Genomic DNA, 23,514 nt, shown 5'->3' with positions numbered 1-23,514 from the left:
TATCCAAACGCCCATGCAGCCACACGCATGCAAACACGCCAAATGCACTTGCAAACAGAAACACATTGCACCACCTCGAAGCTCTGTTAGATTAGTTTTCCATTCTGTAATGCATTATTAAAAAGATGCTCTGCCCCTTCCCCATCTCCCCGAAAAAAGAAATCAATTATTGATGCTCCGGGACAGGGAGCGCGATTCTAATAGGCAGATAGGCTGTGTGGTGCTGCTTAGTGGAGAGGGGGAGTGGCGAGGGGGGAGGATGGAGGGAACAGAATGTGTGGGCTATAAATAGAAAGCATGCCTGCTCGCTTACAGCCCCCCCCCCCCCCTCCTCTCACAGTGGCGATTGTTACTGGATGCTCACAGAATGCATAACAGCCCTTGTAAAGGTAGTCTTGTGAGTTCATTTTAATTGAATGCTAACGGCGGAGAATCAGATAGGTGGAAAAATATTGTCTTGGCATCAGATAGAATAAGAATCAGGGTTGGGGGTTGTTAAATTAAGTAGTGCATTCACCCCTAGGCTATCTCTTTTGATGCTCTGTGTATAAAGAGTGGTATAATGCAAGTACAAAGGGACACAACAAATCTGTTGACAATTTGCAACGCTGCTGGGAAAAACAAAAACAAACAAACAAAAAAACATTACTTTTCCTTTAACCAATGGCGTCAATATTAGTCACAATATTAAAACAGCCGTTGCTTGGCAGTCTACAGTTTTTCCATAACAGCACTGCAGTGTGTCCAGTAGACTTAATAGTTACCTTTTATTTACCATAGATCTTTGAACTACAGGATTATTTAAATACCCCACAAATATGGCATTTCAAGGTATTAAAGACCATTAGAATAACCTTATATTTTAGTTGTAAAGTCAATTGACAATATAACTTTGATCTTTACTACCCAACAAGTATAGAAGTGCCACTGCTTTATACTTACCAATCTGATCATTTTGGTGCTGGTTTATTATTTTATTTATTTATTTTATGAAGTTGTGCATACAGACATACACATGTTTATTTTATCCATGATAACAGACTACATACTGTATATTATATGGTGGTGTCTCTTTAAATGGGTTTGGTCTGACTGTGTATGTGCGTAAGGAGGCGAGCTTTGTCTGATGATGAACATACAGGGAATTGGAATTAAGCTTCGTTTTGGAGCTTGCTTGCTGCTTTTCAGAAAAAAAACCGTACTTTAAAAAATGTATAAATACATAAATCTATATATTTTCTTTCCAAGACACTAGACTCGATCAGGCATTCTTGTATCGGTTGTATTTTTTTTTTGCCAGAAGATAACGGGGTGGGTTCTGTTTTTATTTTAGTTATTTAGTTGCTTTCTGCAAGCTCCGTATGCCGTAAGGAAAAACAAACATAACAAACCAATCGATTGGCACAGCATGGCATAAAGGGAATCAAATACACGGTAAGAATACGGTCTTTGTTTTGCATGGGAACTGTTTTTGGTTTGTTTTGCACGATGCGTTAGACTATGGACACTCCTTGGGGTACGGTATATCACAACGGGTTCCAGTAATTGTCATCAGATCACTTGACACAATAAACAGGTGGTCAGAGAAAATAACGACTGACGCATAGTGAATGTAAAGATTTTTACAGTAACGCACGCATGTATTTATTTTATATGTTAAAAATGGGGTGTAACTGATAAATAACTAGGCTTACCAAACGGAAAACATTGATATAAATATTCGATGAATTTGCTGTATCAAGTGATGGTAATATTATTACATAGATACATACATCTCCCCAGTGTATATACATGACAATCTGAGACGACAGACATTGGATACAGCGAGCCAAACGTTACGTGCCCAGCTCAGTTGCAATGATGTAACGCTTTCAACATTACCACTCCTTATCATACAAAAAAAAAAATACACCTCAGTTGCTTTTTTTTTTTTTTTTCCAATTTGTCAACAAAACCAATATTGTAAGGTACTGCGTAGTTGTTTTACAATACTGTAGGGAATTAAATTACATTAGTTTCATTTGAATGTACAGTCCAAATGCAACATGCATGGCATAATATAATCAATAGGAGCCTATGTATTGTACAGTAATTGGTTGCCCGTGCCACACAGCCCCCACTGATATTAGATGGAATGATTCATACAATACGTACTTATTATCAATCATCAATCAATCGATCAATCGATCAATCTTTATTTTTGTGTTGCGACTTTAACGAGGGCCGCCACAAACTAGCGCAAATTAATAACATCAATTGTAATAATACGAACAATACCAATAAATTAGTTAAAATATTTAAAATAAATAAAACATTCAAATAATGCTAAAAAGTAAAAATTGTAAAATGTGCCATATAGAGACGAGTGAATATCATTTTAGATAAATGGATACGCCAGACTATAAAAATGTGTTTTTAATCGACATTTAAAAACATCAACCAAAGGGAGCGTCCCTTATATTTTATAATAAGACTTATAAAAGTTGACACAGTATTTCTGCAGTGTTACCATGCTTTCCCCCCCTGGTTATACAATGCATTTACCATAGTTTGCTCTAGTTTTCCATGTTTATTAATATGCTTTGCTGTACCTCGCTGGTCTTTACAGTGCTTGCCTATGCTTTACCATGCTTTTAGTATGCTTTATTACACTTTGCTGTGCTTTTACTATGGGGAACATGTATAGTGGGATCTTCGTTCCTTTGATTGGCTTGATCTTTCATAGATAAACAAAGTTTACTTGTGCCACGTGGTGAATGTCATCTGAACTGCTATTTAAAATACCCATGTGTCTTGCTTGCCTTACTAAAAGAAAATATATGTGCTGTTCAAAAACACTGGATTCTTGTCATTGTCTGGTTATCCAATATTAATATTAATTCTGGTGAGACCATATTTACAGTACCTCATACTTACAATGGTTTTGGGGTAGGGCTTGTGCAAGTGCAGCACCACATGGGAGTGCAAGCTGTGTACAGTATTTACCTGCACTGTATAAATAGATAGGGATTGTTACTTCTATTGGACAAACAGTATGCCAGTAAATAATTATGGGGAGCCAAGTTGAGCCCACCTAACTAATTTCACTAAGCCAGATTCGAACACTTCAAAGAAGATAGGCTTGGAATTGGTTTTGCCTGAGTCAGTTGTATTCTGCCATGAAGGGAAAACAGTTCACCTTAGCTCAAAAGTAGACTTGCCCAGCCCTGACCTTAGGGATTTTTGCATTTGATATTTCCTGAGTGTGTTAGAGCAGAGAACTGGTTGAATGTATAACGCATTCCTATGGGAGAGCGAGGGGGAACTTTCTAATGAGGATGGAATTTATTACTCTTCAGAGTGCTGTATTTCCTTTGCTCGACAATCTCCTGAAACCCAACCAGGCGCTCTGGCAATTATCCAGCTCTGCTTGAGGAATGTTAAACACAGAAATGCTGGATAAGAGCACAAGGCAAAGTTACCCAATGTAGCCAGGTTAATTGTGCTATTAAAATGAAATGTAGGCTGCAGGGGAGGCTCAGCTAACAGAAATATGGTACAATTCCTGGTACTACAGTGCATTACAGTGTATTGGTTTACTATCATAATATGATTGGTAAGTAATTTATATGGAAATGTTGCCACTATGGTACCCTTCTACCAATAGCGAATACCATTGCAACTGGCCAATCCAAGACCACCACCATATCAACAATGGCACTTGATTCATCAAGAGGCAGGTAACATTGAACATGTGTTACCAAAGTTACTCTGGTTAATTGTCATTATCCAATCAAATACTAAGAACAGAGCCGGGAGCATTCAATAGTGTAACGTCAAATACAAATAGCCCAATTCAACAACGAGTAACATCTTAAAAGTCCCTTACGAGCTGAAACTCATCTAAAATGACCTTCATTTTAATGACACCTATCACAAGAGTTTATAATGAGCTTGGCACACTTGATCTATTATTAAACATTCTCTTGAGATAAAGTATTAAGAATGTGCATATTTTCTGTTGCATAATATGTTTTTATACAATGCTGTTTCTAATTTACTGAAATAGCTTCCACTATTTCAAAGCGTGATTGTGACATCCATTAGTTAATTTCTTTTGGAAATATACAAGTGTCCAAACAGTGTGGAGCAGCTCATTGAAGAGCTATACAAACAATCTCACAGACCTCATGGCATTTTTCTGTAAATTGCAGAATATTTGACTCCCTTATTTTCATGCCACCACCACACTTTCAATCCACTTCCTGTGCAGAAGATAACAGGGTACTACCCGATTAGGATTGGATGACAGTGGAATGAAGTTTTTAACTATCGATCATCAGCAAATTGTCATTGGCTTCACCACAGTCAAAATGAAAACAAAGTCTGTGAAACTTTATCAAAATAATAAATGTGATAAGAAACAACAGATGTTGTGTTTTGAACCTGGCATAGTTATCAAGGCCAAAATGAGCTATTTTAGTAAATGCAGGACAGTGATATGAGAAGAACAAATGTATTATACTACATGGTGCATACATTTTCTTGTCATTTCCAAACTTTAGTCTAATTTATTATAGGTGCCCTATTCTGTACATTAGAAGTAATTACTAGAGGCTCAATTTACAGTAATATAATATACAGTTGGTCTTGATATGGATGTGATACAGCCATCTGAAAATCCTTAGTATCAGATAGTGTGTATCAGATAGCCATGGGTAGGATGCCTCCATTTGAGCACCCATCTATTATGTTGTCATGACTGGAACAGTCTCTGCATTTCCCACAGGCATCCACTCTGCTGCTCCAAAGGTTCACTGGAGTGGATGGAGGTGCTGTGGAGCTGTTTCCTGCAAAACCACGGGTGTCAGTGCTCACCTAAGCGTGCCAGGTTCTTTTCACATTGGGAAACGTCAGTAGGCATTAGCACTTGAGTTGTTTCGGAATATCTTCTTTGATTGTTTAAAGTAATGGATCTGAAAACCCATCATGGAAAACCCTTAAATGCAATGCTGTGCCATTTAAACATTACTGCATTGTGGTGCACAGTGTTTGTTCATGGACAAAGACTATTACACTTACCCTGTACACATAATACTGAATAAATCGTACACCGAAGCCAACACAATGGCTTCATGTTAAAACTTGGCTAACATTTCAGCATTTATCACCCTAGCGGTCAGGCTGAGAGACCATGCATTGTACTGCCTTGCTGTTTTAATCCGTGGGCATGTTGGGGGTACTGGGAGAATGCATCTCATCTGTATCATTTAATGGAATCTGATGGCTTTAGCTCTCTTTACAGTGGGATTAATTCTGAAAGCCATTGAGCAGATTTCCAGCTTTGTGTAAATGAAGTGACCGTTGTGGTGTATAATTTTAATATTTAGAAAACCTGGTTTCAGAAAGAGAGGGGGGGGGGGACAGCGAGCCGCCAGGACACAGTGGTGACCAGTCTTGCTTTTCATAAGACCCGTATATTGATTCAGAGAAGAAGCTTTTTGCCAGTGGAGGTGCTGACCGGATTTCTTTTAATACAGTATAAGAATCTTGTCCTTTTTGTCTCTTTAGAGTTCTTTACGTGGCGTTTATTTATTCATCCATCGCTTTGTGTTCCAGACTGCGTTGCCAACTTGGAATCCTGCAGTCCAAATATTTTCATAATTTCTTTTCTGCTGTGATCATAATTTGTCATGCTTTATAACTAAATGATGCTGTTGGAAGAATCTGCTTTACGGTGTGGTAGACCAGATGTACTGGAATTCTGACAGAACACAAGACTTGGATTGATTGATTTTTTTACACCGCTCTGTGTGTGTGTGTGTGTGTTTGTGTGTGTGAAATTCTGCTTGGGTTTGCTGTTGAGATATCTTAAATACAGTCGGGCAGCCTGTCTGGATGGAGAGTAAATCCTGAACAGATGCAAAGTAAATATGCACTGAGGAGCTGGGCTTTTCACACAGTCCCCTGGCTGCTGCTGGAGCATAGATTGGGGGATGCCAGTGGCAGGATGGCAGGGGTAACACAATCCCATATGCAAATGCTACTAAGCCTCTTTGCCTCAGGACAGCCCCGCAGACACAGAGAGATATGTACATGCTGTATCAATATTTTCAAACCAGTGACTTCATACTCACCTTATTGCTATATTTTCCTCCAAGGAAAACCAGGAATTGTTTAAAAAATGTCTGTCAGAACAAAGCCCAGAAACCGCTCCTAACAGCTCGCTGATATTTGTGTCCCTCAGTTTTGCTTTGTGGTTATGTTTCATTAGTAAATCCTAATGTTAATTGGGTTGGCCCCTCAAGGTATGATAATAAAGACGGGGATGTGCTGTGGGTTTGCTTGTGACTTCTGCTGTTGCCCTCTGGACACATATCCTAGCTGCAACCCCTGCTAAAAGCCCTGGAAACATTTAATTACTGCTTTATGCTACTCAATTGGCAGAGCGCAGTCAAGAAAATTCTGAAATGAACTTCAGTGAAGAGAACTTGAACTGTCCTATCAAGGACGAATATTGCACTGCAAGTCCAGTGGTTTAGTCACTGCAAAAAAAACAATTGCTGATTTCTCATGTACATTTTATGTTGTGGCCCCCTAAAAGGCGACAGCCAGTTGTTAGGCACAGTATGGACATACGTTGTGTTGCTGCACCAAGATTGTGTTTATGACTAGCACAGAAGAACCATCGTATGTTCACTGGTAGCTATATTGGAGCAGTGAAATTGATAGTGTTTTTTTATTGAAGTATGTTTTTTCAATAATATGGAATCTATATATATATATATATATATATATATATATATATATATATATATATATATATATATATATCTTTTTATATGACCGTTTCCGTTCATTTTAAAGTTTTTAATGCATTTGATTGATAAAAATTACGTTATACAAAATACATGATTTACATCCATTTTCACAACTTTGTTTTTTCTGATGCAGTGCAGGGGCGCCCAATTCAAATGCAATTTCAGATGGCTGTACAAAGCTAATACTTTTCTGTGACTGGTAGCTGTTATTCATGATGAGCTTTTCTAAGCAGGAGTTGTTAAAGAGATTACTCCCGTTCTCCAATCCTCAGTATGATCCATTCTAGTGTATTGCCATTGTCATTATAGTTCTTCAGCTATCTCCCTCTGCAGGGATAGTGTCCCTCGTGCTGGTGGGCCTCACCAGCTTGTTGACTTTCCTGGTGCTTTGTTTGCCATGCGGGACCATGACATTTTCTTCCTGCATGCATGTTATTGATTATTACTGATTTCCACTTGACTAGTCCTTCTACTGATACTGGCAATTTCCCATCATCTGCAAGGACCTCCCTCTCTTCCACATGTGGATTTCTGAGTCTCCTATTGATCTTATTATTTCTGACAATTGTCTATGATTCAATTCTTCTTTGGAAGAATATCCTTATGATTACTCTACTTTAATAACAGTTAAACCATCTTCTCAAAGGTAGCAGCAGTTATTAGCATATTGACGTAACAGAATGTTAAGCAGTACCAAATGTGGTGCTCACCATTCAATTATTTGTGTAGCCCTCTCAAGTGCTGTCCGTGGTACTGAAACTACTTTGATTAACTTGGATTCAGCCAGCTTATTACTACCAGGTGTGTAATAGTATTTCCTTAATTGCCCCCCCCCCCCCCCAAGTAAGTATTGTTAACAGATTTATTTAACTTTCTTACTTGTGTGCTGATTGAAGTGATCCCTTTCGATCATGTAGAAGTGATCAGCTCCACATGGAAACAAATCAAAAGTATGTGCTGATCCGGCATGCCTCCCTCCCATTGGCTGAATATGTAACAAGCACTTTATACTAGCTGCTCTCCATGGTATGGCAGCATGCTTTCCATTGTACTATTACGTACACCCAACAGATCACAACTCATCGTGCCTGGCTAATTCCAAAGAGGAATTTCCAAGGCAAAACATAGCAGTGGATTAGCAAGATTAATACAGGAGAAGAGGAAACTTGACTTGATCTGAGGGCATGCGGGTGGAGACACACTGTGGCTACTTTATGTTGGTCTCTGAGAAGGCAGATGTGTGGTAGAGTTGCATGGTTATATATTTGGGGTTTTTGGTAAACCTTTATACTATATTTAAAAACAGAACCGCACTCTCCAACAAAACCCAAGAAGTGTTGAATTAATTCTTTAACTTCCACTGAGTGCAGATGTGTATAAAAAGTGGTTCATGACACCATTTTATTTTTATACAACCTTGTGGTTGTTGTATAAAAATAGAAACACCTGACATCTGTAGCACACACTTTTGTGTAATGGGCTGCCCATCATACATGCATTTTGAAAAAGCTCCTACAAGTAATCATCTCATTGAAACAGTGACTGACTGAATTACTAATCATGCTGTCCAATCAACAAAAGACAACCTTCTATTCAAAACCCTTACTCCTGCATTTAAAACGGGCTGACATCTACTGTCTGTGAAAAAGATATGTCACAATGTTGTGTTGTATTTTAAACATTGTAAACTCCCCTGTGCTTTTTTTTCCCTTTACTTTACAGTGCAATCAATATGATACTTTAAATGTATGAATTGTAAATTCAAATCTCCACAATATAAAGTGAACTTCAGATCTCCAATACATCACTACGTTGGCCTGACCTACCCCCTCACAGATGCCTTTGTCTAGCTCTGGCCTCTCAGGTAAAGCCTCTTTGAATCCCCATGTGGAAGATTACATTGCATGCTTAACACTGGCTCCTTTGTCATTGGTTATTTATTCACTGTCACCCACCAGAGTTTGGGCCCTGGTTCTTGTTTCCTATTCTCTGTCCTGTCATTGCCTATTACCTGGGGAATTCATCATTACTGTTTTACTGTTCCATGGTGCTCAACAAACAAACCACTCCTGGCAAATGTTTTATTTTAAGCTACTGAATGCGACATTTTTCAGCAGCAATGAAAAATATTCTACCTGCATCCTCTTTTTTTTTTTTGGTAAAGCAATCAATGAAAGTTATTTTAAAAAACATCTAGAACACTGCTATGTATTACCAGCAAAAGGAAACTTGGGCCAAAGTGACATATCAATAGATGGGCCGGCTCTTATTCTTTATAAAGGCATGTGAATACTGTAGATTTATAACAGACAAGCTCCTGAGCTCGGGTGAAAGCGCCTTAACCCAGACTTATCGTAAAATAAAACAAACACAGTATTGCAAACATCGTAAACACTTAACCAGGACCGTTACTTGTGGAGTGATAGGCCTACATGCTGTATATTGTATTGTGCCCTGTGTAGTGTGATATGCATTGTATTGTGATTTTAGTCTTGCACTTCTGTACTCTACATTCAAACCTGAAAATGAACCATGCTGCAAATTAATCAGTTCCCTCTGCCTCCTACTCTAGTAACAGAGAAGTGGTTTGTTGGGGGCGGTGTGTGGGCAGGAGTACTGAATTTCTGAAGGTTTTGTGCAGCCAAGGCGGTTTGAGGTTAGAGGTAAGAAGTGGAGAGAGTGGTAGGAAGGTGGTTTGAGAAGAACTGTTCCGAAAGCGCAGGGCTGCAGTGCAGCAGATGGTCAGCTGTCACCTGGGAAAGTGGTTAGTGTGCTGGGCTGCTATGATTCTTTCAGCAAGTGCAGTGGTCAGAGTGCTGGGTTGAAAGTAAGACTTCTTTAGAGGCAAGTGTGTTGTATTGTAGTGAGTTTTAAAGATGTTACCATTATAAAAGAAGAATGTAATGCACTGCTTATTTATTAGTATTTTGATAGAACTTGATGTATAATGTGCTTTCTAACATTCGTTTTTTTATTTATCTTGGGATGTGGCTATAGACCCCATTGATGTATAACACTGAAACAATAAGGCTAGTTTATTCTAAAACATTGGCCTGCTTGCTTGGAGATCGTGACAGCTCTTCTATCTTTTCTGTTTTTTTTTTAAATTAAAAACTGCATGGGACATCCACCTTTTAAAGAGTCTTAGCCAAGCCCTTCAGAATGGGAGTAGCACTTTTTAAACATAAGCAAAATCATTTGCAACCCAGGCAGATTGACATCCCAGTAAGACATTAGACATTTAGACATTAGAAGAGTTGACCAGACTACCAGTGGATCAGCCAAAACAACAGAAATGATGATTATGACAATTCCTTCTCCGGTGTTTGTTTTATTATATGTATTTAAACATTAAACCGGAATGTATTACTTCCTAAGATAAACATCTTTTTCACATTCACTTCATATTAAATCCATAGTTCACACCAGTAAACAGGCAGTATTTTTTTAACATGTCATCGGTAACCTTTTACATTTAATGTCTGAAAATGACTGAAATTATTCAATTGAAGATTGTTTTAGTGAAACAATGAATGGTGTGTAAAATAATAATAATAATAAAAAGAAACAGCTGAGAGTCGACCTGACACATTTTTTTATGATGTGTACATCAAATAAAAGCTTTACTCAAAATACTGAGAGCTGTAGGGGCTCCCGAGTGGCGCATCCAGTAAAAGCACTTGCTAGAGTGCAGGTTGCGCTCTATAGCCTGGACGTCGCCGGTTCGAGTGGGGGCGGCACTCCAGGGGGCGGCACTCAATTGGCCGAGCGTCGTCCGGGGGGAGGGAGGGTTAGGTCGGCCAGGGTGTCCTCGGCTCACCGCGCACCAGCGACCCCTGTAGTCTGGCTGGGCACCTGCGAGCTTGCCTGTAAGCTGCCCAGAGCTGCGTTGTCCTCCGACGCTGTAGTTCTGAGGCAGCTGCACGGTGAGTGTGCAGAGTGTAAAGAAGCGGGCGGCTGACGGCACATGCTTCAGAGGACAGCGTGTGCATCTTCGCCCCTCCCGAGTCAGCGCAGAGGTGGTAGCAGTGAGCTGAGCCTAAAAAATAACTGGGAATTTCAAATTGGGGAGAAAATAATAAAAACTAATTGGCAACAACTAAATTAAAAAAAAATAATACTGAGAGCTGCTAGAAATGAAATGTTATTTGATGTACTGTTCAGCACTTTTCTGGTCCTTGAGGTCTGGAGCCCTCCTTGTCTTTGTTTGTTTCACATGTATCCTAAAATACAGCAATTGAACCAATGTAACCTCCTTCCAGGTCCTACAATTATTCAATGACACCTATAAAACCTGGAGGACCTCTGTGGTACTTCTGGGCCAAGTCTATTTCCCTTATGGTTCCAGATATTTTTAGAACTCCATCGCAATGCATTCTGGTATCTGCAGTCCTGTTAGCCAAAGCATTTGGATGTGAGTTAACAAACCTATTGTCCCAGTGAACCCAGGGGTCATATGGTCACTTGGCATGGAATGATTGTTTCCAATTATAATATTACAGTGCATAATTTTTACTTTTAACATCCAGCATCTATTGCTGCCAAAAATTAACCCTTGATCATACTGCTGCTGCTGCTGTTGAGGCTCTTGATGGAATGCTCAGATTTGTGATGGACAGCAGCGTTTGGTCAGTGTTTCTTAAAAAATGCTGGGATGGAACTTGGATTTAGTAAGAAGAAAATACACGTTAACACTAAAAAGAGATCAATATGTGGTAATGTCAAAGCTATGCCCTTTTGACTGGGTCAGACATTGCTGGGGGTAATTATATTCTCTGGGATTTGTCAATGTTGCAAAACCAACAAACACCTTGAATTGGCTTTCTGCTTTAACAAAATACGCTTCCTGTGGTTTCTCTCAAAACTGATCTTGAATTGAAAGAAAAGCAATACTATGTAAAGTTGACTAGGCCACCTGATTGTTTACAGTTTACTGTAAGTTGTCCATGATGTGCTGTAGCGGTTGCCTCTCCAGAGATCTGATTTAGTTAAATAAAAGAGAGCAGGGTCTCCCACTGACGTATGCACTTGTGTCTAAGATACGGTTCGCATGCCTACCTGACTTGAAGTCTTAAAGCTACAGTCTAGCTTAAAGTAGCAGCCTGAGCCAAACTATCAGACCCAATACTGACATCTATCATGCATTCTGTATATTCACCATTGGTGAACACATGTGATTTATAGTGGTGCCAATGCTGCACATGCATACTCCCTCTATCTTATTTACCTTTTAACAAAATAGTCCATCATGATCATCTTATTGCACCTCATGCATCAGGACTATCCCATGTTTTGTGACAGTGTTGTGACTTCGGTATACATCGGCTGTTTATTTAAGTACAGCACTGAGTGTTACTGTGAAACACAGCAGCTCTGTGCAGCATCATGCTTTCCATCACGAAGAAGTTTTTTTTTTATTATTATTTTTTGCACTCTAAAGGATGAGATTCATCACCAGCAATGCTAAATAAGGTTGTGATTCGATGTGAAAGGTAGACCCTCTCATGCCTGTGTGCTGCAGTCGTCTCTTATTGTTGCTACAAAAAACATTCTCAGGTAACCACACGGATATTAGGTAGTTTGGGAAGCAGAGTCAATGAACAGCATCTGTTGAAAAAAGGATTTACCACTTCATAAAATGAAGTGCTGCATCCCTGTAATATCTCAATTACTGTCCTAAGCCCCCTATTAGAATACATGCATGATGTTTTAGAGATACCCTTACACACTGCTCTGTTGGTGGACTTTTTGCCGGATTTCAGATGTTATGACTTTTTATGTAAAGGGACTTTACATATCTTGTAAATATATATATATATATATATATATATATATATATATATATATATATATATATATATATATATATACTGACTGTATTAATAAAACGAAGGGTAGTTTTATACAGTTACTTAATATTTGGTATGAATCGTTCTGTGGTATTTTGGGGCAGATGAAGTTGGTGTGTGTACCAGTTTATGTCTACTGTTTACTGAATTGTGGTGCTGTCAAAAAGGATTACTGCCGCTTTAAGAGTGGGCTGGACGGGGTTTGTCTGTTTCAGTTGAGAAGTCAGATGCCGTTTCATGTCTCATTCGGGTCTCCTGGAGAGTTTAATGACAGATACCAGTGATTTTACCACTGGAATTGTGTTGGTCGATTTAGCTAGCCATTTTTTTTTTCTTTCAATTATTTTATTTATTTATTGTCATGCTTGATTCCAGTTTCTCCTTCTTGAACCTTATATGGTGAATAACATTCCCGGTGCGGTCCCCGATGGATGCTAATAGCATGGCGATTTCGAATCGATCTAAAGACAGAAGATAAAGAAACATCCAAACATACTCGCAACAATCGGGATATTGTAAGGTAAGGGTTCAATATAATTCATTCTTATATTGTGCTAAATGCGTTTCTGTTTTGCTCTGGAAGATCAGGCGTTCATTACGCTCACTCGATGCACAACCATTGCATGAAAATGCCGTTTGGATTTCTATTCTTAATACTATTCAGTCAGCTTACTTCCACTACGACTACTATCACTAATACTACTACTACTACTAATAATAATATCCAAAATCGCATAGTAAGACACTGTTATTTTGTGAAAACGTACCAGGGAACGGTTAAAATCGATTTTAAAATGTTTTTTATCTGTTTAACTGTTGATTTGCTTTGATTTTTTATTTGAATATAAGGGTTAATGTCTTTTTTAATAATGCTTTTCATTAAAAAAAAATAAAAAATCTTGGCACTTATCCAAGCAGAAAAAAAAAAATTCTCAGTTATATTATTTTGGGTAAGTGACACATGCAAGAAATGTATCAGTCTTGTGTATTTGCTTGTTAAATAAGCTTATATGTCACCTGTGGTATATTATTAAATCAGATTGGCCATACAGGTATCTGGTCAGTTGTTTTTACCGTTAATACATATATATTATGAAACAGCAATTTATGCTAGCTGTTGTATTCTGAACAAGAAGACAGATCACTGTACAGCCAATGTTAGTCGGGGGAGGGATCGTCAACAAATTCCTTTCAGTAAAACCGCTGTACGTAATTTTTATAACAATCATGTCCTCCCGTCCCGATCAGCTAGTATAGACGTTAAGTAGACGTATTGTTTCTTTAAAAAAATCATTGTTTAACAAATATTTTTTTGTCTGTGCATTGGTTTATTCTTAGAAAAGCCTTAATAAATACACACGGTCCCTAAAGTGGGTAGAACTTCAACTACTGTTATTGCGGATGAATCGTTCGCATCCCTAACAAGATCACAAAAAAAAAAAAAAAAAAGACAAGCAGATGTGACATTTTAACATAATGCAACTGTACAGGTATCCTGTCTGACATTTCATTAATACATTGAATGTGAAGTACAGTGCCATGTAAAAATACGTGAAGTATCTCAGAAAATCTATTTGATTGTATTTCAGACGTACATGCATTTGGAATGCATTTTACAGTTGGAACACATTTTTTGTTCCTGCTATGTATGAAATATAGTCGAGTTATATCCGGGGTATACGTATTTTAAACATACTGTATCTGTTCTGTGATTATATATGTGTTTTAGAACATTATATATATATATATATATATATATATATATATATATATATATACATATATATATGACAGTTTTCTAGAGATTTTTTATGTTTCCTTTTCATGTTTCCTTTAAATAAACTACAAGGCGACAACCAACAAGTCAAAATGTGTGTTTTCTTTCTTTAAGGGAATGCGTCATTTGTAAATAGAATTAAGTGAACACTGAAATTAATGGTGACTAAAAGGACTGATCGTTGTTGGCTGCACATTTCATTTTCATTTGTGTTTGGGGGGGGTTATTAGCTTGTAAGAGAAGGTGCCCAAACTTCCCACTGAAGACGTTACACACTCAGAACAAGTTATACACAGTGATACTGGAGAACTTTGATCTCTTGAGACACCGTTGTAACAAAAGATGACATCTGTTCCAATAGACGCCATGCCTGCAAGCTATCTTACCCTGCCTGTTAGATACCTCTGTTACCCTTTTGATCACGGTGGCTACAAATGCATTATCAAGTCTCTCATTCTCTATGGCTGCTCACATTGATTTGTGGTATAACGTCCTTCCCTGCTGGTGACAATTGTTCACACATTGTAACTGACTAGGGTGTTACAATCTGGCATTCAGTTTAGCGCTCCTGATCAGCAGACCACTGGGTAATAGAAAAACAGAGTGGTTGAAAAAAAAACGTTTGTAATGTGTGACAATGCTTGATATTTAGAGGGGGTGGAGGGTCAGTTAGATGCTGTGAACAATTCACTGGTGAAAGGTTAGAAAAAATGCAATCTTTTAGCTTGAAAGGCGAGAGGACTACATTGTTGGACGTTTCTATGTCTGTTTTTTGCTAAACCATTTCTAAACTTTCACTTGGACATGATAAATGGTATTTGTCTTCTGAACACCACTAGTGTACCCAAATGATGCTCCCTTGTGCAACAATGCAGCTGGTTTTCTCTTCCCGTAAAAGTATTTATTTTAATCAAAGGCACTTGTGTTGTGAAAATTGAGAAATGTTTTGGTGTGATTTATGATGCGTCACTAAAGATTTAAAAACTATCACGATTATGATGAAAAAATAACAATACGGGTATTGTAGGACTTTTTATTTTTTAAATTTTTTTTACAAGCGTTATTCCAGTCGAAAGATCAGTTTGTCCTTTTAATATTAAACTTGGAATTCTTTTTTTTTTTTGGTTTCTTTTTTGAAAAATAACATACTGCTTGTCATTATCCAGATTGGGTACACACAGGTTTAACTAACCTTCCCTCTCTTTCCGTTAGTAAATGTTGAAGATGACCACTCCCAATGACCTCAAGTCACCCTGTGTGCCGAGGAACGGCTTGGTCAAGCTTACTGCCCAGACCAACTGTCTTGGCTCAGCCAGCATCACCAAAGGGACTCCAGCGGCCAAAAACCGCCTGTGCCAGTCCTCCTCCGTGCCCACTATCCTGCCTCCTGCCATCCTGCCGTGCCACATGGAGCCCCTGCCCACCGCTGCATCCCTCCTGGCGGGCGACATAGATGATGGCTCCCCCACCTGCGACCAGCCCCCTCGCAGGAAGCTTTCCAAGCCCTCCCTGGAGCGACAGCTGGTGCTGGATGAGAAGGTTCTCAACCGGCTGCTCTGGTACTTCACCACGGTGGAGAAGTGCATCCTGGCCCAGGTGTGTAAGACCTGGAGGAAGGTTCTCTACCAGCCCAAGTTCTGGGAAGGGGTGACGCCCATCTTGCATGCCAAGGAGCTCTACAGCCTCCTGCCCGGTGGAGAGAAGCAGTTTGTCAGCCTGCAAGCCTTCGCCCTGCGGGGGTTCCACTCCTTCTGCCTGGTGGGGGTCTCGGACTTGGACATTTGCGAGTTCATTGACAACTACCCCCTCTCCAAGAAGGGAGTCAGGTCCGTCAGTCTCAAACGGTCAACCATTACAGATGCCGGCTTAGAGGTAAGGTTTTGTTTGTTTGTTTGTTTGTTTGTTTATGTATTTATTTAATTATTAAAATCAAACAACTAAAGGCTTTCCATAGCAAACCTATGCAAGCCTAGAGATGCCAAAATACTGATACATGATACCATAACAAAAGTGTATTGGTTCATGGCATGTGATAAAAGTCTTACCTCTATGGAATCATTCTACTCATCAGGCTCATACATTACCATTGTAGAACTATTGCATTGCTGTTGTGGTGTACCGCTTTGCCATTTGTGATAATTTGGCAATGGCAGGAACACATGAACACGGGCAGCCTTATCACATATACAAACCAGTAAATATCTACACTGAATTCTGGCCCGGGCCTATAGTTCCAGGGATTGCATAGCTGTTTCACCCATTGCAGGTTTTACTATGAACTTGATTAGCCCCAGTGTACAGGTAGCAAGCTCAGGTGTGTCTTATTAAACTCGTAGTAAATCCAGAAATGGATCAAACTGCTATGCAATTGGAGTCTTATTTCCATCGCTGGGTTCTGTGCTGGCTCAGTGGAGCTGTTTTCTGGCTGAGCGGTGATAGCAGATGTGATCTCAGAGGGCCTTGGACCAGTTCCAGTTTAGTTGCAGAGAGCCTGGTATTAAAACCAGGTTTGGGAGCAGCTGTGATCAGCAATTTATACTGCGTTTGTACCACAGTGGCAGCACGGGGCAGCAGTGTGGAGTAGTGGTTAGGGCTCTGGACTCTTGACCGGAGGGTCGTGGGTTCAATCCCCAGTGGGGACACTGCTGCTGTACCCTTGAGCAAGGTACTTTACCTAGATTGCTCCAGTAAAAACCCAACTGTATAAATGGGTAATTGTATGATTGTAAGTCGCCCTGGATAAGGGCGTCTGCTAAGAAATAAATAATAATAATAATAATAATAATAGCAAGCAAGGACCAGAGCCTCACAGTTGACATCCTGTTCCTTGGGTGTCTAACTGAATTTTATTACTTATTTATACTATCTTTGAGGAGATTTTAGTAAATGCTTTTTAGTAATCCGTTTTGTGTGCTGCAGTATCACAAACACATGAACCAATTGAAGACCTGTGTATTTTTATTTTTGTACGAAAGTATGATTCTTTGACATCATGTACTGCAGCCTTCTACAGTCTAGCCTTCTCTGAACAGTAGTTCCTGACAGGCTGCCTTTAGTTCCAGTCTGTTTAAATTCCATTAGGCAGATTTGGCTGCAGGTCCGACGTGCATCATGAACCCTGCCTGCCACTTTGTCAATCTAGAAGCTAAACACTTGTATTATTTAATTACTGTAGTAGCAGGTGATAGATTGTTCCAGCTTAGAAACATAAAGTTAAAATGTAAAGCCTCTACTACGGTTATATGTAAAATCAAAGTTAGTAAAAGCTTTACCCTATAACTAAGCCAAGTTTGAACTTATGCATACTGTGGCTGGTGCAACCAAACCCAGATCCAGAGGACTAATCCTTTACCTGTAAAATGAAAAATACCTGGCTTCCTACCACTAGCCCTCTGTGTGATGCAGTAGGAAACTCTTTTTTTTCATTGCCTTGTTTAGTTGAAAAAGGCTAAAGAAAGGATTGGAATGTCTGGTAAGAAATTCCTCTGTGTCCAAGGCTAAAATATAGATGCCTGCTAATCCGCAATAAATGGATCATAGACCAGGCTTTTAAAAACTTCCATCACTCGTATTTCTTTGCCATGCTAAAGGAGTGATCAGGGGTATGTTAAACCCAGGTACCGCTCATGAATCCTGCTAACAAACAATGAATGATAAAGCAATCTGATGGTCGGTGTGTTGGCTTTTGATGCGGGCTTATACTGTACCAGTACAACAGCTGGAATTAAGACAGATGAGTTAAGACAATTGCGCAATGCTGAACTACCTCTCAGCCCTAACAGTGGCTGTTATACTAAAACATGCTTCACAGAAGCAAGGTGTCTTTTGTTTCCTTTCTTTTCTTCTTTTGTTTTTTGAACGGAGGTGCACTTAACCTTGTGGAGGACCCAGGCGATGTTACTGTTGTGTTTCACATGCTCTTTGCTCTGTTCGATTATGCCCCCCTCCCCCCCGATCCATATTGGGTTACCCAGGGAGTTCCTTCTTGATGACAGATCTATAGAACAGTTTCTGTGCGTTCTTGTTTTCTTGTGTAACTAGACCTTGTGGAAATTAGTCCTTTCCGAGAGATTGTGTACAGTGCCTTTTACAGGATTTCAATACTGAATTAGGTGGGGTCAGGGGAATGAAAACCTCATCTAGCAATGGTACACTTAATGAATCTTACCAGTTATAATTAAGTCCTCAACACTTTACATACTAAATGGCTTGTATGTTGAAAAGACTTGGTTTAAAGCAAAAGTATTTATTTCCTTTTTAATGCAGGGAAATCTAATGTCACTCTCGTGGTTGTGTAAAAGCCTTCGTGAAATATCAAAGCACTGCTGTCTGCTTGGGCAAGCCTAAGGCTGGGATTTATTTATTTATTTTTTACCATCGATGCCCTTAAAAGATGTCACATTTAGAGCTATTGATAATATACTGAATATATAACATACTGAATAGCTACTAAATTATAGAAAAGTATTACTGTATATTAATTAGACATCAGCATAACGCCATCTTCGGCAACAACCACATAACTTATTTACAAAAAACAGGCCTGTATTTTGGTGTCCATTTCATGTATCTTGTTTTTGTTAAGAAACAGGATAGCATCCATATTCTTTGCTTTTAAAGAGGAGAACCGCTTGTTTACAATCAGCCACTCGTTGGGGATTAACGCTGCTGGGATGCTTATTAAGATGCTGCCAGCCAAGCGGGCTACTTTTGGAAATGAAAATGAACTCGAATACAATTCTTGTTTTGTTGAATGACGTGTAAATGCGCATAATCAAAACTCAAGCAGACAGAAGAAGCGATGTCAAAAGTACCACAAAAAAAAGCAATGCACCTGCTTGACCATCGACGGTGATCAAACAATGTGATGGATCAATGCATCACCCCAACCTTAGTCAAGCTTGGCTCTGTTGGTTTTGGGGGACAGAGGGGCCTTCGGACTGTTCAAATCCCATTCTAAATCACAATTCCAGAGCATGCTCCCATACGAAATGGGCTGGATTTAATTTTTTTTTTTTTTACTCCAATGAAAATAAAATGTTACTGTTACAAAACAAAGGAGCTTATGTAAGCCTTGAAATTTAACATTCTTGAAAAAACACTGGATGTTAAAAATATACCAAGAAATGTACTCTGAGAATTATAATGGTTGATATCGCTGTAGGCTAGTTTTCTAATTATGATTTTCAAAATCCATTCGCAGTTTTGTAGAAAACGATAGTGTGATTGAGGTTAATTAAATGCTCACATTGTTTTTGTTTGATCATATAAATGTTTGATGTTTAAATTTAGTGCTCATGGAGGATGGGTTTGATGAAGCTGGTTAAGTACAGATGTTTTACTAGCTTCCCAAGAACATTTGAGCAAAATCCTGAACTGAACAATTATCCCTGCTTTTAACTTGGAGCCTTGCTTTACAACTGATACACAACCACAACCAGTAGTCACTGTCAAATACTTAGTATTATGGTGTAGTAACTAGTATGGTATTTCTAAGTAGGAATGCACTGTAATAAATATTTGACAAGTAAACCTACTTAACAGTAATGGCTCACTCTTTTCTAATATACCTGCTGCCTTTGTTTAGTGTTCTGTAAATGTGTTCAATCTAGTTGGTTATATATATAGTGTAATATACAGGAATATATATATATATATATATATATATATATATATATATATATATATATATATATATATATATATATATTCCTGTATATTACACTATCCTGTCTTGGCCATCTTTGTTACTGGCATCCAGTCAAGTACAGGATCGATTTTGAAACTCTGCTCTGCATGTGAGAATCTCTAAGGGGCTTGGGGCCAGACTGTCTGGTGAACGCTGTGGTGTCTCCTAAACCCTGCTTGCTGTCTAAGGTCACCTGGTTAGGGCTCCCCAACTTTGGATTTAATTCACTAATTCATTTGCCTGTTGAGTTTGATATGATTGTGTGCTTCATTACATTTGTAAAAATGTTCATATTGTTTTCTTCATTTTTGGGTGATTTTTAGAGAGCAGGCACCTGTATCGGTGAGTTCCAAAGCATCATGGGCATGCACACCTTTCATGATATAATTTGGTATGGGAATAATGTAAAGCATTGCCTCTATAAGATAATGCATGAGTGGTAATAGACCTTATACAAAACATACAGAGTATTTGGTCCAGTAATAGCCCCTTGGTTTACCAATTGCTCACTGATCAATAACGCACAACTGTTTTCCAATATGTACAGTAGCCTTCAAAAGCTCATTCACTCGGGTGTCACTGCTGTGATCAGTGAAGGAATTTACAGAATGCCTTAAAAGCTCTTGGTTCTCCCCTCTTTCCCCTGTTTCCCTGCTCCCGTCCCTCCTGCTCAGGTGATGCTGGAGCAGATGCAGGGACTGGTGCACCTGGAGCTGTCCGGCTGCAATGACTTCACAGAGGCGGGGCTGTGGTCCAGCCTGAATGCGCGGCTCACCTCCCTGAGTGTTAGCGACTGCATCAACGTGGCGGATGATGCCATCGCTGCCATCTCCCAGCTCCTGCCCAATCTGTCCGAGCTGAGCCTGCAGGCCTACCACGTGACGGACACGGCCATGGCCTACTTCACTGCCAAGCAGGGCTACACCACCCACACGCTGCGTCTGCACTCCTGCTGGGAGATCACCAACCACGGCGTGGTCAACATGGTGCACAGCCTGCCCAACCTCACTGCCCTCAGCCTGTCTGGCTGCTCCAAGATCACCGATGACGGCGTGGAGCTGGTGGCGGAGAACCTTCGCAAGTTGCGCAGCCTGGACCTGTCCTGGTGCCCCCGCATCACGGACATGGCACTGGAGTATATCGCCTGTGACCTGCACAAGCTTGAGGAGCTCATACTGGACAGGTAGGGATGTGTGCCCATCGGTTAATACAAGGCAGTTCTCTTAGAACAGCTGAAAAACCAGGTCGTTTTTATAAAGCCATATGAAAAAAAAAAAAAAAAACGTTTTACTAAAAAACTGACTAAATAGTAGCAACTACCCTAAGAAACCACTTCAGTAGTTTTTACGTCAATGTCAATATGCTGCATTTTGACTGTACAGTAGTCTCAGTGTATAGGAATACCTCCTAAGAGAACACTTCGGCTTAGGGAACAACCTTGTGGTGAAACAGAATTTTCCCATTGTAAATGCTGCGCCTAAAGGAACAGGAACTTCGCCAAAAAGAACACCTTTCTGGCACAGATAGCGGTTCGTTGCTAAATGATTAAAAACCGATGCAATACTGTTTTGTAACATAACTCATCATCATCAAATTCAAATAGTTTATTCAATCTTTTCAAAACTGACTTGTCATCGCAAGAGTAATCTAGAGCTGCTGCTGCATTTAACATGTGTAGGGCGGCAATGTGTTAATAACGATTATTAAAATGAAATCTCGGATTTATAATTACTGTTAGAGCTGCTGTTGTATTTTTACCATATGTAGGGGTGTTTTGTTAATTTAGTTGGTCAGTTAGTTTACTGTTATAGTTTATTAATCAATCTCTTACTACTTCTGTTCATTTCATATTTTGAAGCACGTGAGTCATGACAGAATACATACATTTGTATTTATTGATTCATATTGTGATTGGCTTTGGCATATTTTGTCCGGTGGTCAACTCTGTCTTAAAGAACACTTCTGCTAAGAGAACAACACTTTGCTTGCTTCCCGAGGGGTGTTCTCTTAGCCAGAGACTACTCTACTTGCTTTTTTTTACCAAAGAAAAAAGAGCCATGTTGTGGAAAACAATGAGCCATGATCCAAATCTGTTGGCCAGCTCTCTTTTAGGCAGAGCGGGGGGTCAATTACAATTGTAATTGTGTAATTTGTAATTATACCATATAATTGATCAATTACAGTTCAATTATGCATTATTTGTTATACTTATATTTTCAGAATTTTATAATTTGACACACATGTGATCCGCCGCACATTAGGAGAATTTTGCTGCATTTTCTGGTTGTATAGAAACAACTTTAGCAAATCTCTGTTGTATGTATGTATGTATGTATGTATGTATGTATGTATGTATGTATGTATGTATGTATGTATGTATGTATGTATGTATGTATGTATGTATGTATGTATGTATGTATGTATGTATGTATCTGTCTGTTAAGTGCCTTCACCTGCAGTCCTGTACTGTGCCCTTGCCCTCACCTCTGCCGTTCTGCTCTTGTCCGCCCCAGGTGTATTCGGATCACAGATACAGGACTCGGGTACCTCTCCACCATGTCATCCCTTCGCAGCCTCTACCTGAGGTGGTGCTGTCAGGTATGTCAGTATACCTTTTCAGGAGACTTTATGCGGCCAGGTTTGGTTAGAGAGATGTTGCATTTTGGAAATCATCTCCCTTGAAGATGTTATTGTGTGCCTTTGCATGTAACACCCAGCTGGGGGACAATACTATAAATTGCATATGCTTCGAGGGAACAAAATAAACTTGAATTTAATCACATTGGGATCAAATTGGTTCATGTCTCAACAATTTGTTTTGACAAAAAATCTTTTAAATGAATGAATGAATAAAAATGGATAACACATGTTTTATTTTAAAGGTACAAGACTTTGGTTTACAACACCTCTTTGGGATGAGAAGTTTACGCCTCCTGTCTTTAGCAGGTACTACAGATTGTGCCTTTTATTTATTTATTTATAAAAATATTCTGTCCAATTCAAGGCCTGAAGATCAACAGCAACCTCAGTTCCCGATGTCAACCACTCTGAACTTGCAGCAATAGGATGTCATGATCGCATTTTCAATCTTCAAATGCACAAACATTTTAAAGGGGATTTTCCTAAGGTAATTGTGTAATTGTTTGCTGTTAAATTCACTGTTCTTTTTCCTTCTTAGGCTGTCCATTGCTGACCACTACAGGGCTGTCAGGCCTTATTCAGCTTCAGGACTTGGAAGAACTGGAACTGACCAACTGCCCAGGGGCCACGCCTGAGCTCTTCAAGTACTATTCACAGCACCTGCCCCGGTGCATGGTCATCGAGTAGTGAAAGGACGCGGGCGATTGGCCAGAGCACCAAACCTTCTCCTCCAATCAAAACCAAGAGCTGACCAACCTA

The 23,514-nt window shown here is 39.3% G+C and overlaps 1 protein-coding gene across 2 annotated transcripts; it reads left to right on the top strand.

The window, feature by feature from the left end:
- The first annotated feature begins 1,108 nt into the window (after positions 1-1,108).
- LOC117431672 (F-box/LRR-repeat protein 16-like) lies at positions 1,109-23,442 on the top strand. 2 transcript variants are annotated; one of them, XM_058995838.1, is made up of 8 exons: positions 1,109-1,434; positions 8,523-8,664; positions 13,025-13,169; positions 15,639-16,298; positions 20,790-21,298; positions 22,629-22,713; positions 22,998-23,061; positions 23,294-23,442. In XM_058995838.1, the coding sequence occupies exons 4-8, from the start codon at positions 15,642-15,644 to the stop codon at positions 23,440-23,442; spliced, it is 1,464 nt and encodes a 487-aa protein (XP_058851821.1). In that variant the 5' UTR covers positions 1,109-1,434; positions 8,523-8,664; positions 13,025-13,169; positions 15,639-15,641. The 2 variants fall into 2 exon arrangements, with proteins under 2 accessions (XP_058851821.1, XP_034783076.1); XM_034927185.2 differs by lacking the exon at positions 8,523-8,664.
- The last annotated feature ends 72 nt before the right edge of the window (positions 23,443-23,514 follow it).

This window comes from Acipenser ruthenus, chromosome 22, assembly GCF_902713425.1.
Source record: "Acipenser ruthenus chromosome 22, fAciRut3.2 maternal haplotype, whole genome shotgun sequence".
Taxonomy (NCBI): Eukaryota; Metazoa; Chordata; class Actinopteri; order Acipenseriformes; family Acipenseridae; genus Acipenser; species Acipenser ruthenus.
Note: the sequence above shows the minus strand (reverse complement) of the source record. Positions and strands in the feature narration are given on the sequence as shown.